General features: G+C 55.5%; 7 protein-coding genes across 7 annotated transcripts in view; 3 read left to right on the plus strand and 4 right to left on the minus strand.

Moving 5' to 3' along the window:
* The window catches only part of K452DRAFT_153248 (uncharacterized protein), a 3194-nt gene extending 2917 nt beyond the window's left edge, over nucleotides 1-277 (minus strand). Inside the window, exon 1 of the mRNA XM_033535556.1 lies at nucleotides 44-277. Coding sequence (XP_033399824.1) covers nucleotides 44-157 — 114 coding nt within the window. The 5' untranslated portion in view covers nucleotides 158-277. The remainder of the gene's footprint in view (nucleotides 1-43) is intronic.
* Nucleotides 278-1877: 1600 nt separating this feature from the next.
* On the minus strand, nucleotides 1878-3895 carry K452DRAFT_246292 (uncharacterized protein). Its single transcript, XM_033538011.1, has 3 exons — nucleotides 3356-3895; nucleotides 2740-3290; nucleotides 1878-2668 (listed from the first exon to the last, which is right to left on the minus strand). Exons 1-3 carry the CDS (start codon nucleotides 3765-3767, stop codon nucleotides 2363-2365), a joined length of 1269 nt encoding a protein of 422 aa, XP_033399825.1. The 5' UTR covers nucleotides 3768-3895; the 3' UTR covers nucleotides 1878-2362.
* A 1565-nt stretch (nucleotides 3896-5460) lies between these two features.
* Nucleotides 5461-6783, plus strand: K452DRAFT_223886 (uncharacterized protein; the record flags this gene model as incomplete). The annotated part of the gene is made up of 2 exons (XM_033536656.1): nucleotides 5461-5935; nucleotides 5999-6783. 2 exons carry the CDS (start codon nucleotides 5461-5463, stop codon nucleotides 6781-6783), a joined length of 1260 nt encoding a protein of 419 aa, XP_033399826.1.
* Nucleotides 6784-7155: 372 nt separating this feature from the next.
* On the minus strand, nucleotides 7156-8448 carry K452DRAFT_223755 (uncharacterized protein; the record flags this gene model as incomplete). The annotated part of the gene is made up of 4 exons (XM_033536645.1): nucleotides 7156-7739; nucleotides 7792-8194; nucleotides 8248-8352; nucleotides 8401-8448. The coding sequence occupies 4 exons, from the start codon at nucleotides 8446-8448 to the stop codon at nucleotides 7156-7158; spliced, it is 1140 nt and encodes a 379-aa protein (XP_033399827.1).
* Nucleotides 8449-8622: 174 nt separating this feature from the next.
* Nucleotides 8623-11075, minus strand: K452DRAFT_153312 (uncharacterized protein). Its single transcript, XM_033535557.1, has 3 exons — nucleotides 9479-11075; nucleotides 9018-9421; nucleotides 8623-8963 (listed from the first exon to the last, which is right to left on the minus strand). The coding sequence occupies exons 1-3, from the start codon at nucleotides 10968-10970 to the stop codon at nucleotides 8811-8813; spliced, it is 2049 nt and encodes a 682-aa protein (XP_033399828.1). The 5' UTR covers nucleotides 10971-11075; the 3' UTR covers nucleotides 8623-8810.
* A 1966-nt stretch (nucleotides 11076-13041) lies between these two features.
* Nucleotides 13042-15338, plus strand: K452DRAFT_357045 (glycosyltransferase family 69 protein). The gene is made up of 2 exons (XM_033546089.1): nucleotides 13042-13963; nucleotides 14013-15338. The coding sequence occupies exons 1-2, from the start codon at nucleotides 13360-13362 to the stop codon at nucleotides 15056-15058; spliced, it is 1650 nt and encodes a 549-aa protein (XP_033399829.1). The 5' UTR covers nucleotides 13042-13359; the 3' UTR covers nucleotides 15059-15338.
* A 468-nt stretch (nucleotides 15339-15806) lies between these two features.
* Nucleotides 15807-17920, plus strand: K452DRAFT_267281 (uncharacterized protein). Its single transcript, XM_033538834.1, has 3 exons — nucleotides 15807-16213; nucleotides 16289-16704; nucleotides 16759-17920. Exons 1-3 carry the CDS (start codon nucleotides 15988-15990, stop codon nucleotides 17701-17703), a joined length of 1587 nt encoding a protein of 528 aa, XP_033399830.1. The 5' UTR covers nucleotides 15807-15987; the 3' UTR covers nucleotides 17704-17920.
* Nucleotides 17921-18949: the final 1029 nt, after the last annotated feature.

The raw sequence follows: 18949 nt of genomic DNA on the forward strand, positions 1-18949 counted from the left end.
GGGGGGGGGGGGGGGGGGAAGCTTGGGAGGGGAATGTGCAGACATTCACCATAGAGCCGGTACAGAAGCCGGTGCCTCGATCGAACCAGTCGCCATTCTTGAGCTCGTAGACCTTGACGCGCTTGCGATCGTTTGCCGGTGGTGCGGCCAGCGCCATAGTCTGTATGGACCTTGTTCCCCGGGGCTGGACGGGCAGGGCGATGAGTCGCGAGGCTGATGCGCTCCTGCCGGGAGTTGCGACGGGGCCGGGTGGTGGAGGCGAAGGGTCCAGATGACGGGTGCGATCGCGGTCGGGGTCAGATGGCGCAAGGCGACGACAAGCGGTGGTGCGACGACACGCGCGCACTCACTATCAGACAGGCAACGGCGCGACAAAAGGCAGCGATCGCGACGCCAAATCAAGTGATGCGGGCGCCAGGAAGCAGATGCGACGAGATCGACGTTTCGACGGGAAGAGCGCGTCGTGTTGCAGGCCGCGCTCGGGTCGGAGGCTTTTGCTTAGGGGCTGGTGGCCCTGCGGCTGCGGCTAATTGACGAGGGCTCGATAAGCCTGGACTTGGATACGGATGCGCCCGAGGGCCAGGTGGCAGGGCTGTGACTAAGCGTTGTAATGGCACAAAGCAAGGGATAAATGATGGCAGCGATGGGGGGGTGGGCAGCGTGGCGAGCGAGTAGTGCCTTTGACGAAGGCGCGCGCAGTGGAACTGTGGGAGCAGCAAACTGGGCAGAGCGAGAGAGAGAGAGGATGGATGGGCGCGAGTGGGCGATGACGAGGGCGCGCTGCCGAATCGGTCCGCGCACCCAGGGAGCTCGCGCACCGGGCCCCCCAAAAATAGCTGGAGGGGGGTAAGGTTCTAGGTAGGTGCCTCAGGCCCTCGCAAATCTGTGATGCCATCATTGCCTTTGCCCCGCTTCTCTCCAACACTCGCGCTGCTTCAAAGAACTCGAAACACCCGTCGCAGCTTGCAAGCCGATCCCCACGTGCCGCACGTGGAGACGCCCTTTACCTGCCAAGCATACCATAAGCCTTTCCCTTTTGCCGAGACGGGCAAACAAAGCAAGCCCAATGCAGAAAGAAGTGCTGTGATTCGCAGCCATCCCTGCCTGAGCACGATACCGGTGCCCTGGTTCCACTGCTGTCAGTGTCCTCTTCCACTACATAAATGTGTAGCAGTGCCGTCAGCAAAAGAACTGAACTTGACCTAAAGAAACATCACCATCTGATTATGCTTATCATGCTGATTTTCTTGTCATCTATAACTTCCATGTCCATATCATATCTACACATAAGATTCTTTGCCGCTTCCCCTTTTGCCAAGCCCTCGGTCAAAGAGCGTGAGTGTAGGACTGTTGAAACTTCCGCAGAATCACTGCTTCGCCTCTACGACGCTAGACCCCAGAAGTAGATATATAAATACACCCCCACTATTCTTTACCCTACCCGCATTCTCTCCCCCTACATCAGCCGCGCAGTCCTTGTAGTAGCTAATCTCCACCGCAAGCACGCCACCGACAAGCTATTGATTCCTAGGTGGAGATTACGCACACACACGACCAGGTCATTGCTTCTTCAGCCGGTATACCCGCACGCACACGCAATGGTCTATGAATGCATTCGTACGCATGTAGAGAGTTAATAACATATGCCTACACAACAACATCCCCTTTTCTATACCCTAGGCAGCACGTAGCAACAAGCAAGCAAGCAAACAAACAAGCAATATACGTGACCAAGCAATCCCACTCAACGCCCAATGGCAAACGCAACCACGATGTCCGTTCTGTCTTGTCTCCAACACGCCGTCGTAGATCCAGCTACTACGGCCCCTCACAAAGCGCAGATCCCATCCTCAAGCAATGAGAGCAGGCAAACACATCAGCACAAGATGGAATGAACATTTACTTCAACAAAAAGGCACTATCAAAATACGAAGAAGAATTAAAGACCAAATCATGTACGCGCAACTAATCATTTAATTAACTCCATACCCCCCAACCCAGCCAGCCAGCAGAGACCAGACCAGACCAGAACCCTCGCACCACGAAGAAAGAGAAGCCAGCCAGCCAGGGGAGAACGAGGCCGAAGTACTCTCCTCAGCCCCCCTCAGCCCCAACCGCCTGTCCCGGAGTTACAGTACGTACGCTACTAACACAACACACACAATCGCTTCCAAGAAAGGGCCAGCCGCTCAAGGGTACCTGCCCGTCTGTCTCTTTCATCACGTCACGTAACGTTACGTCACGCCGCTCGTTCCCTACTTTTGTTTCGTGCTGCAAACGGCTCCAGCACGCTTCGCTCGCACGCGACAGGGCATCGTCACCGTCATTCTCGTCATATGAACTGCTGCTGCTGCTACTACTACTACTCCTCCTCCGCCTCCTCGACGCTCGCATGCATGCGCTGCCTCGTCTCGCCCGTCTCGGCCTGCGCGACACCCGTCGCCGCAGGCGCCTCGTCGACCGGCTGTTCTGCTGCTTGCGGCTCCGGAGTTGCCTCTTCAGTGGCGGCAGGTTGCGGCGGCGCGGCGGCGGCGGGGGGAGCGGGAGCGAATGCAGCTGCAGGGGCGGGAGCACCGGCTGGATGGGCATGCTTTTCGGATTTGGCTTGCTTGCGGGCCAGTTTCTTGGCTTTCTTGTTTTCCTTGACGCGGCGCTTGTCCTCTTCGGTCTGTAACAATGAGTTGTTAGTAGATGCTCGAACATGTGCATACGGAAAGCTAGAGAGAAAATAAGGCTTACCTCCTGCCATGCCCAGAACGGACGGAACGAATCGAAGAAGCCCACGTCTTCGAACAGGTTGGGATAGAGCCAGAGACCGGGTGGTGTGATGAAGACAGTGATGCAGAACAGAATCAAACGGAAGATGGCCATGGCGAAGAAGAGACCAATCAAGCCCAGCATGCCCATGGACAGATACCACACACCCTGCCTCATGAACAACGGCCACAGCGGGAACAGCACGACCGCGAAGACCGCAACCAGGGCACCCAGAGCATACAGCTTCGTCTTCCACTGGCTGCCCTCGTAAAGCCAGACGTAGTGGCTTTCGTCGTCGGCATTCTGCTGCTGCTCGATCTTCACCGTCCACAGACCCTTGACGCGCTTCTTCTTGCCGTGCGAGTGACCATCGTGCGGGTCGATCTTGGAGACGCGGAGCGCCAGAAGGGACAGCGGAAGCTGCTTGAAGACGTTCTCGGCGGAGGCGCGGTCCGTAACGGGCGGGAGCAGAGGGTTCTTAGCGCGTGCCTTTTCGTAGGCCGGGGAGAAGAGGGCGCGGATGGCGCGCTTGACTAAAGGGTGGTTGGTTAGCGTCATCATTCCTAAGGCAAGAACTAGGCAATTGGTATCGGCTTACCTTTGAACATGTCCTTCCGCTTCTCGTTCAAGATGCACGTCCGCGGCTTGAGGTCTTGGCCCCGGAGGAAGTTGGCGATGGCGATTGCGTGAGGCTGAGGAGGGCCGGGTTGGACAGGCTGGCCTTGAGGAGCCTGCTGGGGTTGGCCTTGCTGCTGCGCCTGCTGCGCCTGCTGCGCCATCCGCATCTGCTGCTGGCGCATCGCCTGCATCTTTAGCTGCTCGACGTATTGCGGGACCGTCATGCCGTGCTTCTCAGCCTCGGCGGCCAGCTGGCGCTGCATGAAGGCGATCTGCTCGGGAGTAGGCTGCTGTCCGGGGCGCAGCGGTGGCGGCATGCCCTGCGGCGGGCCCTGGGGAGGGACTGGGCCGCCTTGGGGAGGAACTGGGCCGCCCTGGGGAGGAGTGGCCATGACGAAAGGATATTTTTGCTGGTAGAAACGAAGGCGTAAAATCCGGAGGTCGTGGGGTTTGAACGGGAGAAAGGAGCAGGCCAGGAGCGAGTGGGGGAGCGTAACAGCGGTGCAACGAACAGCGGGACAATGACAATGGACACATCTCTGGTGTTTCGCCTACTTTAGCGGCGGGTCTTAGTCAGCGCCGGGCCAAGGCCCCACAACCGCGTCGCTGCGCGTGCTATCGTGACCCCGATAAGTGCGCCATCTGCGCCTGCAGGATCTGCCGCTGCAGACTAATGTCACAGCACATGTATGAGGACGCTTGGTTGGGACTGGAGCACGAGCGAGCGAGCCATGGCAAAGCAGGCACGCCACGGCGACGGGTACGGCGTATGCCACTATCTGTGCCGAGCCCTCCCAGCACGGTACCTAGGTATCGTTGTACTCGCCTGTTCAGACAAGAGAACTATAGGCCGCCATAACACGGTGCGCAAAGGCCAAAGAGTTTCCTGCATTTGATACATCCAAAGACGCTAGACTGCCAATCCCTGGAGCGATCGACGATGCCGGGCTACCCGGCGCTGGAGAGGTTTGGGAGTCTCGGGCCGGAGCGGCGCGCTGCGGTTCGGCGGCCGTACTCTAGGTTGACGTCTTTGATCGATACCAGAGGCCGTTGGAATACCTACTTCGCAGCTGGCTAGTGGGCTACCTAATCCGGCGTTTTGGCAGGAGGGCAGGAATGGTAGTTGAGTACAGAGTAGCGGGACATAGTGTGGAGGCTGGTAAGGCATGTATGAATTAAGATGCTGTCTGCTTTTCGGGACGTGATAGCAAGCTGCGAGAACTCGTTGACTGGCGTCAGACGACATGCGCACCTGCGTACTTCAATGTTGAAGAGAGGTGCCGTGGTACGAGTACGGCGGCGATGGTGCTCGAGCCCGGGAACGGCACGTCCCGCGACTTTGTGCCCTGGAATGCGGGAGATCACTGAGAGATCAGCCCTTCCCTGGACATCAAGGCTCTCGTGGCCGAGTCTGGGGACACCATCTACCTGCAAGACATGTTATCTTCACGATACCAAGCCGGGAGCTCTTATCAAACCTCGCCGGGGTCGTCTTCTAGAAGCTCGGTCATGACCGACCGACCATGCTCCAAACAGCAAGACCAAGCGCAAGCGGCAGTGGATCGCCGCACAACCTGGAGACGAAGAACGCCCCAGCCGGGCCACCAAGCCGCAAGAGAGCCAATGTCCGTTTTCGCTTTAATAAATTTTTTCTTCACTGACGATCGTGGCCGTTGAGCCGGAGGGCTAGAACTTCGGAGCCGACCATGGCTCCATCGCACGCGCTACCGATAGCTACCGCCGAAAACTAAACCTGTGCCGCTCTGTCTTTCTTTTCTTCTTGGAGAGCTTCTCCTCCCTCTGACCCTACCATCACACCTCGTGCGAGCGACTTCTGGAGTTTTGCGCTCGCCGTCTCCTTCGAAAGCTCCAATCCACAATTTCTAGTCGCGCCTCAGCCGCCGACGTAGCCATTGAAGCCGCATCAGCGTGCCCCGCCCGCCGAGCACCTTGAGCTTCTGACACCAGGCCCACGACCCATCCATACCGGGGATACCAAGAAAGAGCTAGTTCCCAAGAAACGGAGGCAAGAGCCGCAAAATAAAACAAAAAATGACACAAGAGGAAGCGCGCGACATCGCGCCCATGAGCGAGATAGCCAGCACGGCGCGAGTGCAGCCAAGCAAGGCCAACGAGTACTACACGGACGTGGACGACACGACGATCGGGTCGCACCAGGGGCGGCGGCGGTCGTCCGCGAGCTCGCCGGGCCACGGCGTGCCGCAGCTAGTGCCGACCGCCAGCTCGGAGGTGCCGCCGCACTCGGCGGGGATTGAGCGCGGCTCTGGCGGCGGCTGGCGAACGCGCTGGTTCAGCTTCTCCTTCGACTACTTCAAGACGCGCTTTTTCTGGTATGCGCTGGTGCTGGGCCAGGTGCTGGCGTTGTGCATCACGTCGACCAATACGTTCTCGACGCTGCTCGCGAACGAGGGCACCAATATCCCGTCCTTCCAGACGCTGTTTAATTATATCTTGCTTTTCCTTGTGTACACGCCGTATACGATCTTTAAGTATGGGTGGAAGCGCTGGTTTACGCTCCTCTGGAAGGATAGCTGGAGGTGTAAGTAGCGCCGCTTAAACCTTTCCACCACCAATCCCACCGGCTAACCCCTCTCTCCACCAGACATCATCTTCGCCTTCCTCGACGTCGTAGGCAACTACCTCGTAGTCCGCGCCTACAACTACGCAACGATCCTATCCTTGCAGCTGATAAACTTCGCCGCGATCCTCGTCGTAGTGATCGTCAGCCTAATCTTCCTGCACGTACGGTACCACCTGACGCAGTACGCGGGCATCCTAGTGTGCATCGGGGGGATGGGCCTCTTACTCGCAAGCGACCACATCACGGGCGGAGACGGCGACGCCACGGACCAGCTCAAGGGCGACCTGCTCGCGCTCGCCGGCGCTGCGTGCTACGGCCTCGCCAACACGCTCGAGGAGTTCCTCGTCTCCAAGCGGCCCATCTACGAGGTCATTGGCCAGCTCTCCCTCTGGGCCATCATCATCAACGGCGTCATCTGCGCCATCTTCGACCGAGGCAGCTTCGCTACCGCTACTTGGAATGGCGACGTCGCTGGCTACCTTGTTGGCTATACCCTTATCTTGTTCATCTTTTATAGCTTGACCCCCATCATGTTCCGCCTCTCCAGCGCCGCTTTCTTCAATATCTCCCTCCTCACCGGCAACTTTTGGGGCGTCATCATTGGCATCCATGTCTTCCATTACACAGTCCATTACCTGTACCCTATCGCTTTCGTCCTCATTATTGTGGGCTTGTTCATCTATTTCCTGTCCGAGGGCGTCTTTGGAGAGGCGAAGAAACCTTGGTTGGGCGAGGACCAGGAGGAGGGCGTGGTTGGTGTTGGGACGGCCAAAAAGATGCAGGAGCAACCTGGTGCTATTGTTTAGGTCGGCCGTGGGCTTGCCATGAATTATTATTATTAGTTTACGATGTATGAACCATGGTCACGTTCAATGGCACAGTCTTCTTCAAGCTTATCGTCTTCTCCATTGATCATTGCTCAACAACTATCATGCCTTAATTAAAGAATCAGTTGGAAGCCAAGCCGCCAGAGAAGACAAAATCAAGCAGCTTTTAGTCGTGACGAAAGACAAACCCGCAAAAATTCTATCCAGTAATTGAACCGTAGCCCGCAGGTATCGGTAGGATGGCAAGCTTTTTGAAGCAGATATCCACCATAATTTTTCCTTAGCTCCGAGAACGCCATGGCTATGCAAAACAGAAGCGAAATACCGACGACAAAAACCCTGACAAAGGCATTACCTCATCAAGTTCGCCATACTCCTCTTCATGATCTGGCATTTCGTCTTGAGCGCCTTGACACTCTGGAGGAACAGCTCGTCGCTGTCGCATTGGCCCGTGCTCTCGATGCTGAAGATGAAATGGTCCCTGATGCGGCCAAGCTTGACCTTATCCTTGAACTCGTCGTGGCGAAGCGCCTCGCGCGTCACCGTGTCGTGGAACGGGTTCGTGACCACGGCCTTCTTCTCGCCCTCGTGGCCCTCGTAGCCGGAGCCCTCCTGCGCCGCCTCGGCCGCCGTAATCGGCTCCTCCGTGATCACGCCCGGCGGGAAGCAGCGCGCGAACTTGTGCGCGTCTGCGCCGATGATCGGCGCCGTGATGGCAATGTGCGGCAGCAGCCGGTACGTCGCCGTCGCCACGGGCGAGAACTTCGCGTGGTCCGCGCCGATGCCCTTCACGCAGTGCATGCTGAGCTTGATGGCTTGGCCGGGGCGCAGCTTCGCAATCAGAATGTCGGGGTGGACGGGCTGGACGATGCCCTCGCCGGCGAAAACTTGAGCCTGGTTGCCGGTGGGGTTGAACTTGATCTGGTGTGCGTAAACTATGGTTTGTGTTAGTTATCGCCTTTTCTGCGCCGTTTGAAGTGCACATACCGCTTGAGTTGACAAACAGCTTCTTCGGGTCTGTCTCGCCCTTGCGCGCAAGTTCGCGGCCGTTGGGAGCCCACGTGCACTCGACGTCCAGCTCTAGGACGACGGTGTTGTAGTCCGTCGGGGTATCGCCGGAGCCTTCGTCGCCAGGAATCGGTTTCCTAAACCACTTGAGGTTCCTCAGACCCTCGCGGTTGCCTTTCAGCGGGATCAAGCCCAGGCGATGCGCCAGCACCTCATCCTGGATGATCGAGGTGTTGTTGAGGATGTAGACTTCTTCAATGGCTAGGGTAGGAAGCTCGGAGATAGTGATACGGCGGAAGGCGTTTGCGATGGCGGCATCCACGCCCACGAGGGAGAACTGGGACTCGCACGGGTCATTTTGGTGGAAGTCGACGCGAAAGTTCTACTATATGTGAGCATGTGAAGCGCGTGATCGCGCGTGGCATAATCTCATACCTTCCTGAACTTCTCGAGGTCCCATTTGTGGTCTTCGCCTGGGTAGTGGCCAGGAAAGTCGGTCGAAGAAATATTGGAGACGTGCTCCGGGTGAACATCGACAATCTGCGGGCGTCAGCGCTGCACAAGAGCAAAGATGCGGGCGCGGCATACCCTGCGCTTCTCCAGCTCCTCCTGCGTCGGCTGCCGTACTTGGACCATGGTGAGTGTTCTAGTGCAAACGTGACGGTGAGTTGTGAGTTACTCGAACTTTTTTCGCAGCGCTGGATGATGCTGGGCGTTCTGCCGGTCGCCACCGCCAGAGGCGTGATTGGCTGGAAGGACAGTCACCCACGGCTCCAAACTGTGACAAACAATTCTAAATGCTTAACTCATTCTCCATTGATCATCGCTCAACTACTACCATACTATCAGGGGGAACCGGTCGAAAGCTGGACTGCCAGTAAAGACAAAGTCAAGCAATTTGTTGGAAAGCAAACAGGGCCAAGCAATTTTTAATCGCGATGAAAGACAACACCGCACAGTGAATCGCAGGAGTCGCCGCTACGCGGTACGGTAACCATCTAATGGATACCGGTATGGATACCGGTGTTAGTCTCGCAGGGGTCGGCGCTGTAGTAAATATTACAATGCTCCCACTCCATGTCGTTCTGCAACTCAACCTTGAAGCGAGAAGAGTCGACAATGTTGGAAAAGCGGAATTCCACCACACGAAGCTTTAATCTAGTTAGTCTCAATACTCCACGAGGGCAGACAATCTGGGGACTTACGCCACTGGGGTTGACACCGTCAACAACACGCTCGATCTTTCGGTTCTTGGCTGTGGCAAACTTGTTGAGCGCAAGCATGCCCCAGTCCGAGTCAACACCAACGGCGCGGACACAACGAGTGACACCGGCTTGATAGGCAGCATGAATGAACTCGCCCACTGAGACCGGTTCACATGGCTCAACCCAGATGACACGCTTCTGTTCACCAGGTGCATCAATGCCATTGGCAGTATCCTTAAGATACCGCTCGGAATCTTCACCACGCATGAAGAGGGCCCAAGCAGAAGTGCTGCCAGGCAAGTACGCGAGCTTTTCAATGCGGCCACCCCAGACAAGAGCCTGGATGCTGATCAGAGTCGAAGTGGAAGGAAGATTTGTCAATTTAACAAGGCGCTTCGGGGCAGCTAAACAGCAGGACAAATTAGCTTTCATATGACAATCGTAAATACTTGTTGACTTACCACCGAAGGGACGACTCTCTGACTTAGGCCAAGCCTTGAAGAAGTCTTGGTGGGTTAAATCCTCAATCTCAGCAGGCACGGCATCGGGGGTCTTGTTGATATCAGACTTGTCGGCATCAAACTTGTCGACATCGAACTTGTCGACATCAAACTTGTCGTCAGCAGGCTTGTTGACACCAGGCTTAGTTCCATTGGAGGGTTCAACGGATTTTGTGTCCTGAGAGGGGTTGACAGTCCTTGAAGCGGCCTCCTTGGCGAGGTCATCAACGGAAGATGATTCTTTGGCAAACGCTTTTTCAAGGCGGCTGCGTTCACCGGTAGCCTGCTCGGAGATTATATTCTGTTCGGCGTGAATGGCCAAAAGCAACTCTTGAGCCTCCGTGCGTTCTTCCTCGATGCGGGCCTTTGAGTTCTCGATAGACGCTGCTTCATGCTGAAGACGCTCGAGGGCCTCCTTAGCTTCTTCGAGGACCTTCGTGAGCTCTTCGATCTCGAGTTTCTTGTTTCCAATCTCGAGCTCTTTGCTGTGTTGTTGGGAACCAAGTTCGTTCCGACGAGCACTGATATCAGTAATCTCTTTTTCCACAATGTCTTGTTGATCCTGAGCCTTCTGAAGAGCCTCACGCTCAGTGGTGTCGACCTCGCTAATAAGCTTCTTATGCTTTTCAAGAAGCTGGCCCTGGATTTGGGTCTTCAGACGGGCCAATTCTCTCTCCATTTCTTCCTCACGGCGCTTCAGCTCGAGACGCTGTTGTTCGAGGCGTTCTTGCTCCTCGTGGCGTTCCTGCTCAAGACGCTCCTGCTCAAGACGCTCTTGCTCACGGCGTTCTTTTTCGCGGCGTTCTTGTTCGAGACGCTCCTGTTCGAGACGCTCCTGCTCGAGATGCTCCTTTTCCTCGCGGAGTGCCTGATCACGGCGCTCTTGGTCAAGGCGTTCTTGTTGAAGGCGTTCTTGTTCGAGGCGTTCCTCCTCGAGGCGTGCCTTCTCGCGGCGCTCTTGTTCAAGGCGCAGCTGCTCGATGCGCTGCTGTTCAAGACGATCCAGCTCGCGACGCTCTTGTTCGAGGCGTTCGTGTTCGAGGCGTTCATGTTCGAGGCGTTCTTGCTTGATGCGCTCCTGATCGCGATGCTCTTGTTTGAGACGTTCTTTCTCAAGCAATTCAGCCGCCGTGCGTTCCTGCTCACGTTGCTTGGCCTGTTGACGCTCGGATTCCCAATGCTGGGCTTCTTCCTTGGCTCTGCGAAGCTTGGAGTCTGGATCGCTCCCCTCACTCTTGGTGGACTTGCGATCTTCCTCTGCCGAGGCCGAACGTTTGTTGCGGAGTACCATAACACGACGGGAGATTGACTCCTGGCGCGCAAGAGCATCGTTCGTCATCTTGTTCACGTCAAAACTACCAGGTTCGCCCTCGGCATTGCCGCCAGCTCTGAACCTGCTCCAGTGTAAGCCATACATTTTGGCCTCTTCATAAGATGAGACAGGAGGAGCCATTGTTGCACCCAATGAGCTTGCTCGCAATGTTTGAGAGATGTGAGTGACAGGCAGTAAGTGTTTTGTGCCCACAGGATAGGACTTGGGTTCAGGAGCGTCGCGAGACACTGTGCTGCCAGATGACGTGGAACTATCGTCGTTGCCAGGTGAAGTGACCTTGGCAGTTGAGTGAGCTAGCTCTGCCTGGACTTGGACTGCACCCCCGCCTGAGTTATGTCAGCAATCCTTGATAATGGTGATATGGGAATGCGACAATGTGTTGGACTTACTTGGATGAGGATCAGTGATGCTCGTTGCAGTCGGCTTGGCTTCTACGGCCGCCTTAGGATCTTGGACGCGTTCAGTGTCGACTGTGTGAGGCAACACAAGAGCGAGCGAATGACGTCCGTTTGCTCCGCTGCTAAGCCGAGTGTTGGTGAGTCTCGTGAAGCTGCTGTGAGCTGCGCCGAACGAAGGCGTCGATAAAGAGGATGCCGACGCTCTATGTGACCTCGGCTTCAGCAGCGAGAAGCTGAAGTTGGCACGCTCTAGGAAGCTCTGGAGGTTTTCTTTGGCAAAATTAGCGGCCGAATTGGTGTCATTAGACGACCGAGTTGCCTTGGCTTGTGGCATTGTGTGAGATCACAGCGCCTGATGTCAGGGTAATGGTGGAAGTGACGGATTTGGATGGAAGAAGCTTACCAAGGATGGAGAGACGTCAAGACGCGTCGCTGATTGCGAGGGATGGTGTTGGGTTCAGGTGGAAGAGGGAAGAAGGAGCGCGGACGGCTGCTACAGACGCGGCAACAGTGACGCCAAGCGAAGACGATAATGGCAGGAGCAGCAGCACGTCGAAGGTGGCAGGCGCGGTCCGGTCGAACGTGCCTTCCCGCAGAGCGTCAGACCCGCGGCACCTGAGGCCATCCTCGCGCGCACCGCTCAAGCTTAGCTGCTGCAACCGTTGACGCCCGCATGTCCTATGCTAGCCATGTCATTTTGTCAAGTAGACTCGCGCACACTACCGCACCGCTTTACTGAATTTGAGTCACATTTGCAACTGCACGCAGTGCGCATGGCTCAACGCAGCTCACGTTGCAACACAGAATCGAGAGAGAGGAAAGAAATTTGTGAGCTTAAGAGGGTAGAGGTAAATAGGAAAGTACTTGAAATTTGGGTTTCCGAGCTCTTTAAAAATGGAGATATGGTGCCGCGTTGCTGTAGCATACACGACACGCCATTGCTACATGACAAACTTCCGTTCAACGTAGGCCTCTCCATACATTGAGTGCTAATCTATCGGCGTAGTTCTTCGATGTTTTCCGTGCTTTGGTTCCGCTATCTCTGTCACCAGGCTAAGATTAACGAGCTGTCGTTTTGTACTCCCATAAAATGGCATCATCAGGCACAGCAACTTGGATCCGAGATGTTCAAACCTGAAAGCAAATGACTCGAGAGAAGGAGTACGAAAGTTATAGACCCAAGGGACATTGGTATAAGGTTGTGGAGAGAGAACAAGGGTTGCATGGTACGGTGGAAAGCCACAGCGAGCGAGAACGAGTACGGAAGCATTGGAAGATACACGGATACGGGAATACGTTTCGACGCCGGGCCGTCAGGGGAACTCTAGACAGGAAAAGGACCGTGAATACGAAAAAGATCGAGTACAAGCCAATTAGAGAGGCGCCTGTAATCCGCGCCATGGCTTCGCGCTAGATTGGAGTGTACATAGAGTAGGTATGTCGTGGCACAAGCCACAGCCTAGCAATTAGACGGCGAACAGTGCATCTATCGGTTGGCAGCCGATTGACATGGGCGCGCGCATACGACAAGGCAGGCGTGATGGCGAAGAGACGTGGTGCCGTTGTTAGACGAAGTGGCGGGATTCTCACCGTTGCGTTCGGCCGCTGGCGTTCTGGAAGGATTCCCCGAACCGATGAGGGGCCAGACGGGTGAGCTAGGTTGGGGAGAGACCCTGGCACGCTGGCACGCTGGCACGGCTGGCATTCTGGGGCCGAAAGCCAAGCATGTTGGCGTCGCAATTTCTGCACAACCTTCTGCCACGCTCATCTCCATGCCGTCGGCGAAGCGTTAGGGCGACTCGCGCGGTCGCATCCTTGCCCCATCTCGGCCAATGCAACGCGCGGCTGATGGTCCAGGGGCGCCTTGATTGGGCCTTCCCCAAATCTCCCTTCCATGCGATTGGAGATGATATGCAGCGACACTGCCTCACCAACTGCACATCCCAACCACCTTGGACGCTCTTTCGCCAAGCAACCGCTGACAACCGCTGCGCCCTGTCTCTCGTTTGCTCCGTCACCGCTGTTGATGCCCTTTCCTCTTTTTTGATCCAGCAACCATCTTTCTTTCTTTCTTTCTACCGTTTTTACATACTTTGTGTACGCCGCGCACCATGTACTTCGATCTACCTTTGATGCGACAACGGTCGCCTGCATATGTCCCTCTTCGACCTTCTTCGTCCGACTCGGATCGCTCCTTCCCCAAATTCTACCTCGACACGCCCAGCTACACGCCAAGCTCTGAGCATCTCAGAGAGAACCTTAATAGAAGCCCTTCGCGATGGGGTCCGTTGCAGTACATCCCGGTCTCCGGGTCGGAGTTCTATGTCGCCGTCTCCCCACGCAGACCGCTTTACAAGCTGCTCCGCGGTCTCTTGTGGACGGCAATTCTCCTTCCAATTGTGCTTGGTTTCCTGGTCATCTTCACAACGGCTTTCAGGCCATCGTATACACATGCGCCAAGCCATTATAACGAGCTCCGAGAGCGGGCCGTTCAGTCCACGGAACCCGGTCGGGGAAACATCCATAACGAGAAGGTCTTCATTGCGGCAAGCTTATACGATGCGAACGGTACGCTTGTTGGCGGATCATGGAGTCAGAACATTTTGGATCTGGTGGACCTGCTGGGCCCTGAGAATGTGCATTTGAGCATATACGAGAACGACCCTGATGATCTCGCAAAGGATGCATTGGAGAGCTTCAAGAGTCGCGTAAAGTGTAAGTAGTGCGGCGCACTAGTTGGGCCCTGCAGCGCTGACCATAATAGGCAACTCTACCTTGGTCGCAGAGCATCTTCCACTGGAAGATATCCGCCGCGTTCCCTTACCGAATGGCGAAAAGCGTATCAAGCGGATTGCATACCTTGCGGAAACCAGAAACAGAGCGCTGCGTCCCCTTGACGACATTGAGACGAAATTCGACAAGCTTCTTTTCTTGAACGATGTTTACTTTAATCCCATAGACGCGGCGCAACTTCTTTTCTCTACCAACCTCGACTCCAACGGCAAGACGGACTATCGCGCTGCATGCGCGGTTGATTTCATCAACCCTTTCAAATTCTACGACACGTTCGCAACCCGGGATCTTGAGGGACACAGCATGTCTCTCCCGTTCTTTCCCTGGTTCCCGAACGCAGGCCTGGCAGATACCCGGAGCGATGTCGTCAACCAAAAAGATGCTGTTCGTGTCCGTAGTTGCTGGGGGGGTATGGTCGCCTACGAGGCAAGATGGTTCCAGTCAACACCCGATCTCACGAATGCCGACCCAGTCGAAGGCACTGCCTGGGGGGCAGCTTTCGCAAGTGGCCGGACGGAGTTGAGTGGTATCCCAACCAACACGTCCACTCTCCGGTTTCGATTTGAAGACCGGACGTACTGGGAAGCCTCTGAATGCTGCCTCATCAACGCCGATATCCAGAAACCGCGCGATCCTGCAAACCCGCATGCACCAAGCGGCATCTTCATGAACCCATATGTTCGCACTGCATATGACGAGTACACCCTTTTGTGGTTGCCCCTGACGCGCAGGCCGGAACGACTGTACTCCCTTATCCACGATATACTGAACAGAATTGTTGGTTTGCCAGGCAACAACCCCCGCCGTACACAGGAGCCTGGCGACCTTGTCATGGAACGAGTATGGCAGCAGGATGCTGCTGCTTCCAACACGACCGAGCCCATCGGCTCATGGAAAGAGGTTGAGCGTATCGCAGGGCCGGGCAGCTTCTGCGGCAGCAGGAAATTGCTCGTGCTCGGCGAGAAGGAGGGCGAATCCAAATGGATGCACTTTGCTGCGCCGCCTGAGGACGTTTGATTTATTTATACTGCCGTAACAGCACGGCCGCATTGATTGAGCATGCGCTCTAGATGTCTGGCGTTTACCAGAGGGACTGGAGTAAGAACTGTCTAGCACTGGTTGCTACGATTTTATAAGACAGGCTTCGAGCATTTTTTATTATAGAAGAGCATGGTTAGACGGCCATATTTAGAGACGATACCAGGGCAAGCGTCTATGCTGCCCATACCATTACGGCATAAAACTTTGTTAATCCGCGTTCATTAACGCTAGCTTTAAATATCATTCTTCCCAGCCCTCCTGCGTCCTTCTTGAGGCTTGTACGTACGGGATGAGCCACGCATGCCCTTATAGTTGGAGTCGATTTGGACACAATCACGTGACTGTCCGAGAGCAAGCTTACGCGAGTTAGTCGTGGCCGATCTTCACCGGTATGAAGAGCTTAATTTGGAGTGGAAAATGACTATTTAATGACAGCATCGCAGCCTATTCATGTTTAGACTTAATCTCAAGCCCATATAGCTCTACTCAAATGAGATTGGCCGTGTTCCCGCAGCTCTCTATCCTGGAGGAAGCGGACACGACTAGTTCAAGTAACAAGGCCTCGGAGGCAGGGCCTCTCGAACTCGGCCGATGCATGTTACGTCACGACTCCTACGGCACCACCAGCACCCTCTACTAGGGTTGAGACTTCAAGTACGACAGGTTGTCAGGATCACCTCCTTCGTCATGCGAGGCATCACGTCACCCGCACGGTCGAGAATTCCTGCGAACCAAAGCGACGGGAAGGTGGCGATAAAACTATCAACTATATCGGCCTACTTTTAAAGATTGACGACTTCACACGACAAACTCCAATTCGAGCCTTTTTAACTGCACTTGCCTAGGTCGTCGAGAAGTAGAGTCCGGTTGTTCATTTTTTCTTCCATTGCATACAGCGAGGCGTTATGGAGTCTGCACAATCTCTGCTTTCTCACCCAACCGTTATCCTCGTTGCGGCACTGCTTGTGTTATACACTTTTTACGGCGCGCTCTACCGTCTTTGTCTCAGCCCAGTTGCCCACTTCCCAGGTCCGCGTCTTGCCGCATTGACGTTCTGGTATGAATTCTACTATGACGTCGTTCGCAAGGGGAGCTATACGTGGGAGATTATGCGCATGCATGAGAAATATGGTAAGCAAGTGCGAGAAAGAGAGCCCCAAAGGGTAAGTGGAGTGGAATTGGTGAGTGTTTACTAACATAAGACAGGGCCCGTTGTCCGGATCAACCCGTACGAGCTTCACGTCAGCGATCCAGCGTTCTACGATCAGCTCTATGCGGGACCGGGCAGGAGGACGGAGAAATGGTCCTGGTCAGCAAAGATGTTCGGAACGACAGACGCGGCCGTTGGGACCGTATCTCATGAGCTGCACCGCCTGCGCCGAGCCGCGCTGAATCCGTTCTTCTCTAAGAGATCTGTTACGCGTCTGGAACCCGTCATCCAGGCCAATGTCGACAAGCTATGTCAGCGGCTACAGGCCTTTACTGGAACCGCGCAGCCAGTGAATCTAAGAGATGCTTTTACGGCACTGTCTGCAGACGTGATCGGCAGCTTTGCGTTTGGCCGGTCTTACGGCTTTCTCGATGTGCCCGACTTCAACCCTGGATGGCACAAGCTTATGATCGTCCGTCAGACATCCTTCCCCATGAGTGACAAGGTGCTGACCCAGACTCAACAGGATCTAAGCCGGGGCACGCACTTGATGAAGCAGTTCGGCTGGCTCTACACCATCATGACCCATATTCCGCAGAAACTAGTCTCGATCGTCCATCCGCTCACGAAAGAACTCTTCGACGTGCAAAACGGCATCACGCAGCAGATCGAAGAAATCAAAAGCAAAGGCACCGAAGCCCTCTCAAAAGCCGCAGACACAGAAGCCCACGCGCCCACAATCCTGCACGACATCCTGCACAGCAGCAAGCTGCCCGCCAGCGAACTCAGCAACCACCGCCTCACAGAAGAAGGTTTCACACTGATCGGGGCCGGCACAGTCACGAGCGCGCACACCCTCGCCACAACCGTATACCACCTGCTCGCAAACCCAGAGCAGCTCGCGCACCTGCGCGCCGAGCTCGCCAGCCCCTCTACCCCCTCCAACCCAAGCTGGACAGACCTCGAGCAGCTGCCGTACCTCTCCGCCGTCGTGGCCGAGGGCCTCCGCCTCTCCTACGGCGTCTCGCACCGCCTGCCGCGCATCTCGCCCGACACGGCTCTACACGTCCCTAACTACGCATTGGCCATCCCGCCCGGCACGCCCGTCAGCATGACGCAGATGCTGCTGCACGACAACGCGGACATCTTCGGCTCGCCGCGCGCGTTCCTGCCGCACCGCTGGCTGGGGCCAGATGCGCCGGAGCTGCGCAGGTTCCTCGTGCCGTTTAGTCGCGGGACGCGCCAGTGCGTGGGCATGAACCTCGCGTATGCGGAGATATTTCTTACGCTGGGGAGGCTGTTTAGGCCGGTGGGGGAGGGGGGCCTGGCGTTGGAGCTGTGGCAGACGGGCAGGTCCGACGTCGATGTCGCGCATGATTTTTTTAATCCTGTGCCCCGGTTGGGGTCGAAGGGCGTGAGGGTGTTGGTGGGGAAGGGGTCCGAGGAGCGGGGTGAAGGTGGGGAGGTATGACTGTGGAGGGGCGTGGAATCGTTGCATGGGTTTGATTGAGTGGCGGTGCGTTGTGCGAATTAGATCTGCATGTTCTCGGGAGGATGAGTACTCCACCATCGGAGGTAGTTTGCTTTTGAAAGCTCTATAGACACTTACTAGACAGTGTTGAAGTTGCACATTTCAGTAAGAGTACATCGTTAAGTCCCGATATAGCTCTTCTATACCTAGTCTTCTGTGCTTGTACTTTGTGCCTGCGTTGCGGCTGCGTACACATTCTATACGGCGTGAAGGGCGGTCGTGCGGCGGAGGTAGTCTTGTCTCCCTCCCTCCCTCTCTCTTTCTATCATCCGCTTTACCTTATCTCGTTGTTTGTAATGTCGTTTGTTATGTATGTCGTTCTCGTGACTCCAATAGCACTGGCGCAATAAAAGCAGAAGAACGTCATGCATAGGAGGAGCTGGAGCAGCAAACGCGAAGCAAATAACCGGCGGCCCTACTCGCGCCGTACGTTACCTACTATAAAACCTTACGCAGATACACCTTGTCTAGCTCATGCAACGGAAACCCAGCAACTTGACTCGAATCCCTCACTAAGCATAGCCATAGCGCATCTGCTGCTTGGGCGGGGGCACTTTCGGGTTCGGCCGCACACTTCAGGCGCGCTTTTTCTTCTTTGTACCTAACTGTCTTGCTCCTCGGGGTGGTCTTCGTCTTCATGTCCTTGTGCCGAGGAGCATCATTTACTGCTAGCGAAACTCTGCATTATGTCCACGTTATGGCGAACGTCATCACTGCCGTTGGCGTGCCGCTGCTCGCTCACAGTGAACTAACCTACTCCTTTCCACGCCGGGACATCGAAAACGCACCGATTGCAGTCACCACCCTGCGTGAAGAGACAAGAGTGTGCAGATTGTCAGCGGAACGTCCAGTGAAGTGGCACGACGTGGCTGGGGGCAGGCTTGATTGTTTACTACGAAAAGTGGTTCAAGGTCGACTTTCGAAACCCGTCACCGAGGGCTTGCAAGAGAGCTTGTTTACATGAGATACTGGATCTCATTGGGGAAGGGGGGCTCTCTCCCTGGGTTGGCGGTAATGAATGTATCATGTTGTGAGTGAAGGTTTTGCGCTTTTGGATGCTGGTGTGGTGATTGGTTGGTGTGCAGCGATTTACTATTTATATGTCAGAAGCGGGTATGCAGTTAAAGTCCACGGGGAAGAGCAGCCCTTGGATGCTTTCTTTGGTGTTGCTGACTCTGGATTTGAT

Source organism: Aplosporella prunicola (genome assembly GCF_010093885.1).
Source record: "Aplosporella prunicola CBS 121167 unplaced genomic scaffold K452scaffold_7, whole genome shotgun sequence".
NCBI lineage: Eukaryota > Fungi > Ascomycota > Dothideomycetes > Botryosphaeriales > Aplosporellaceae > Aplosporella > Aplosporella prunicola.

Excerpts from the sequence above, each read along its gene's own strand:
- K452DRAFT_357045 (XM_033546089.1), top strand. The coding sequence starts at position 13,360 with ATGTACTTCGATCTACCTTTGATGCGACAACGGTCGCCTGCATATGTC. Across the intron at positions 13,964-14,012 it reads CTTCAAGAGTCGCGTAAAGT|GCAACTCTACCTTGGTCGCA; the intron begins GTAAGTAGTGCG and ends TGACCATAATAG.
- K452DRAFT_267281 (XM_033538834.1), top strand. The coding sequence starts at position 15,988 with ATGGAGTCTGCACAATCTCTGCTTTCTCACCCAACCGTTATCCTCGTT. Across the intron at positions 16,214-16,288 it reads GCGCATGCATGAGAAATATG|GGCCCGTTGTCCGGATCAAC; the intron begins GTAAGCAAGTGC and ends AACATAAGACAG. Across the intron at positions 16,705-16,758 it reads GATGGCACAAGCTTATGATC|GATCTAAGCCGGGGCACGCA; the intron begins GTCCGTCAGACA and ends CAGACTCAACAG.
- K452DRAFT_246292 (XM_033538011.1), bottom strand. The coding sequence starts at position 3,767 with ATGGCCACTCCTCCCCAGGGCGGCCCAGTTCCTCCCCAAGGCGGCCCA. Across the intron at positions 3,291-3,355 it reads GCGGAAGGACATGTTCAAAG|TCAAGCGCGCCATCCGCGCC; the intron begins GTAAGCCGATAC and ends ACCACCCTTTAG. Across the intron at positions 2,669-2,739 it reads CGTTCTGGGCATGGCAGGAG|ACCGAAGAGGACAAGCGCCG; the intron begins GTAAGCCTTATT and ends TCATTGTTACAG.
- K452DRAFT_153312 (XM_033535557.1), bottom strand. The coding sequence starts at position 10,970 with ATGGCTCCTCCTGTCTCATCTTATGAAGAGGCCAAAATGTATGGCTTA. Across the intron at positions 9,422-9,478 it reads AGAGAGTCGTCCCTTCGGTG|CTGCCCCGAAGCGCCTTGTT; the intron begins GTAAGTCAACAA and ends CCTGCTGTTTAG. Across the intron at positions 8,964-9,017 it reads ACGGTGTCAACCCCAGTGGC|CTTCGTGTGGTGGAATTCCG; the intron begins GTAAGTCCCCAG and ends ACTAGATTAAAG.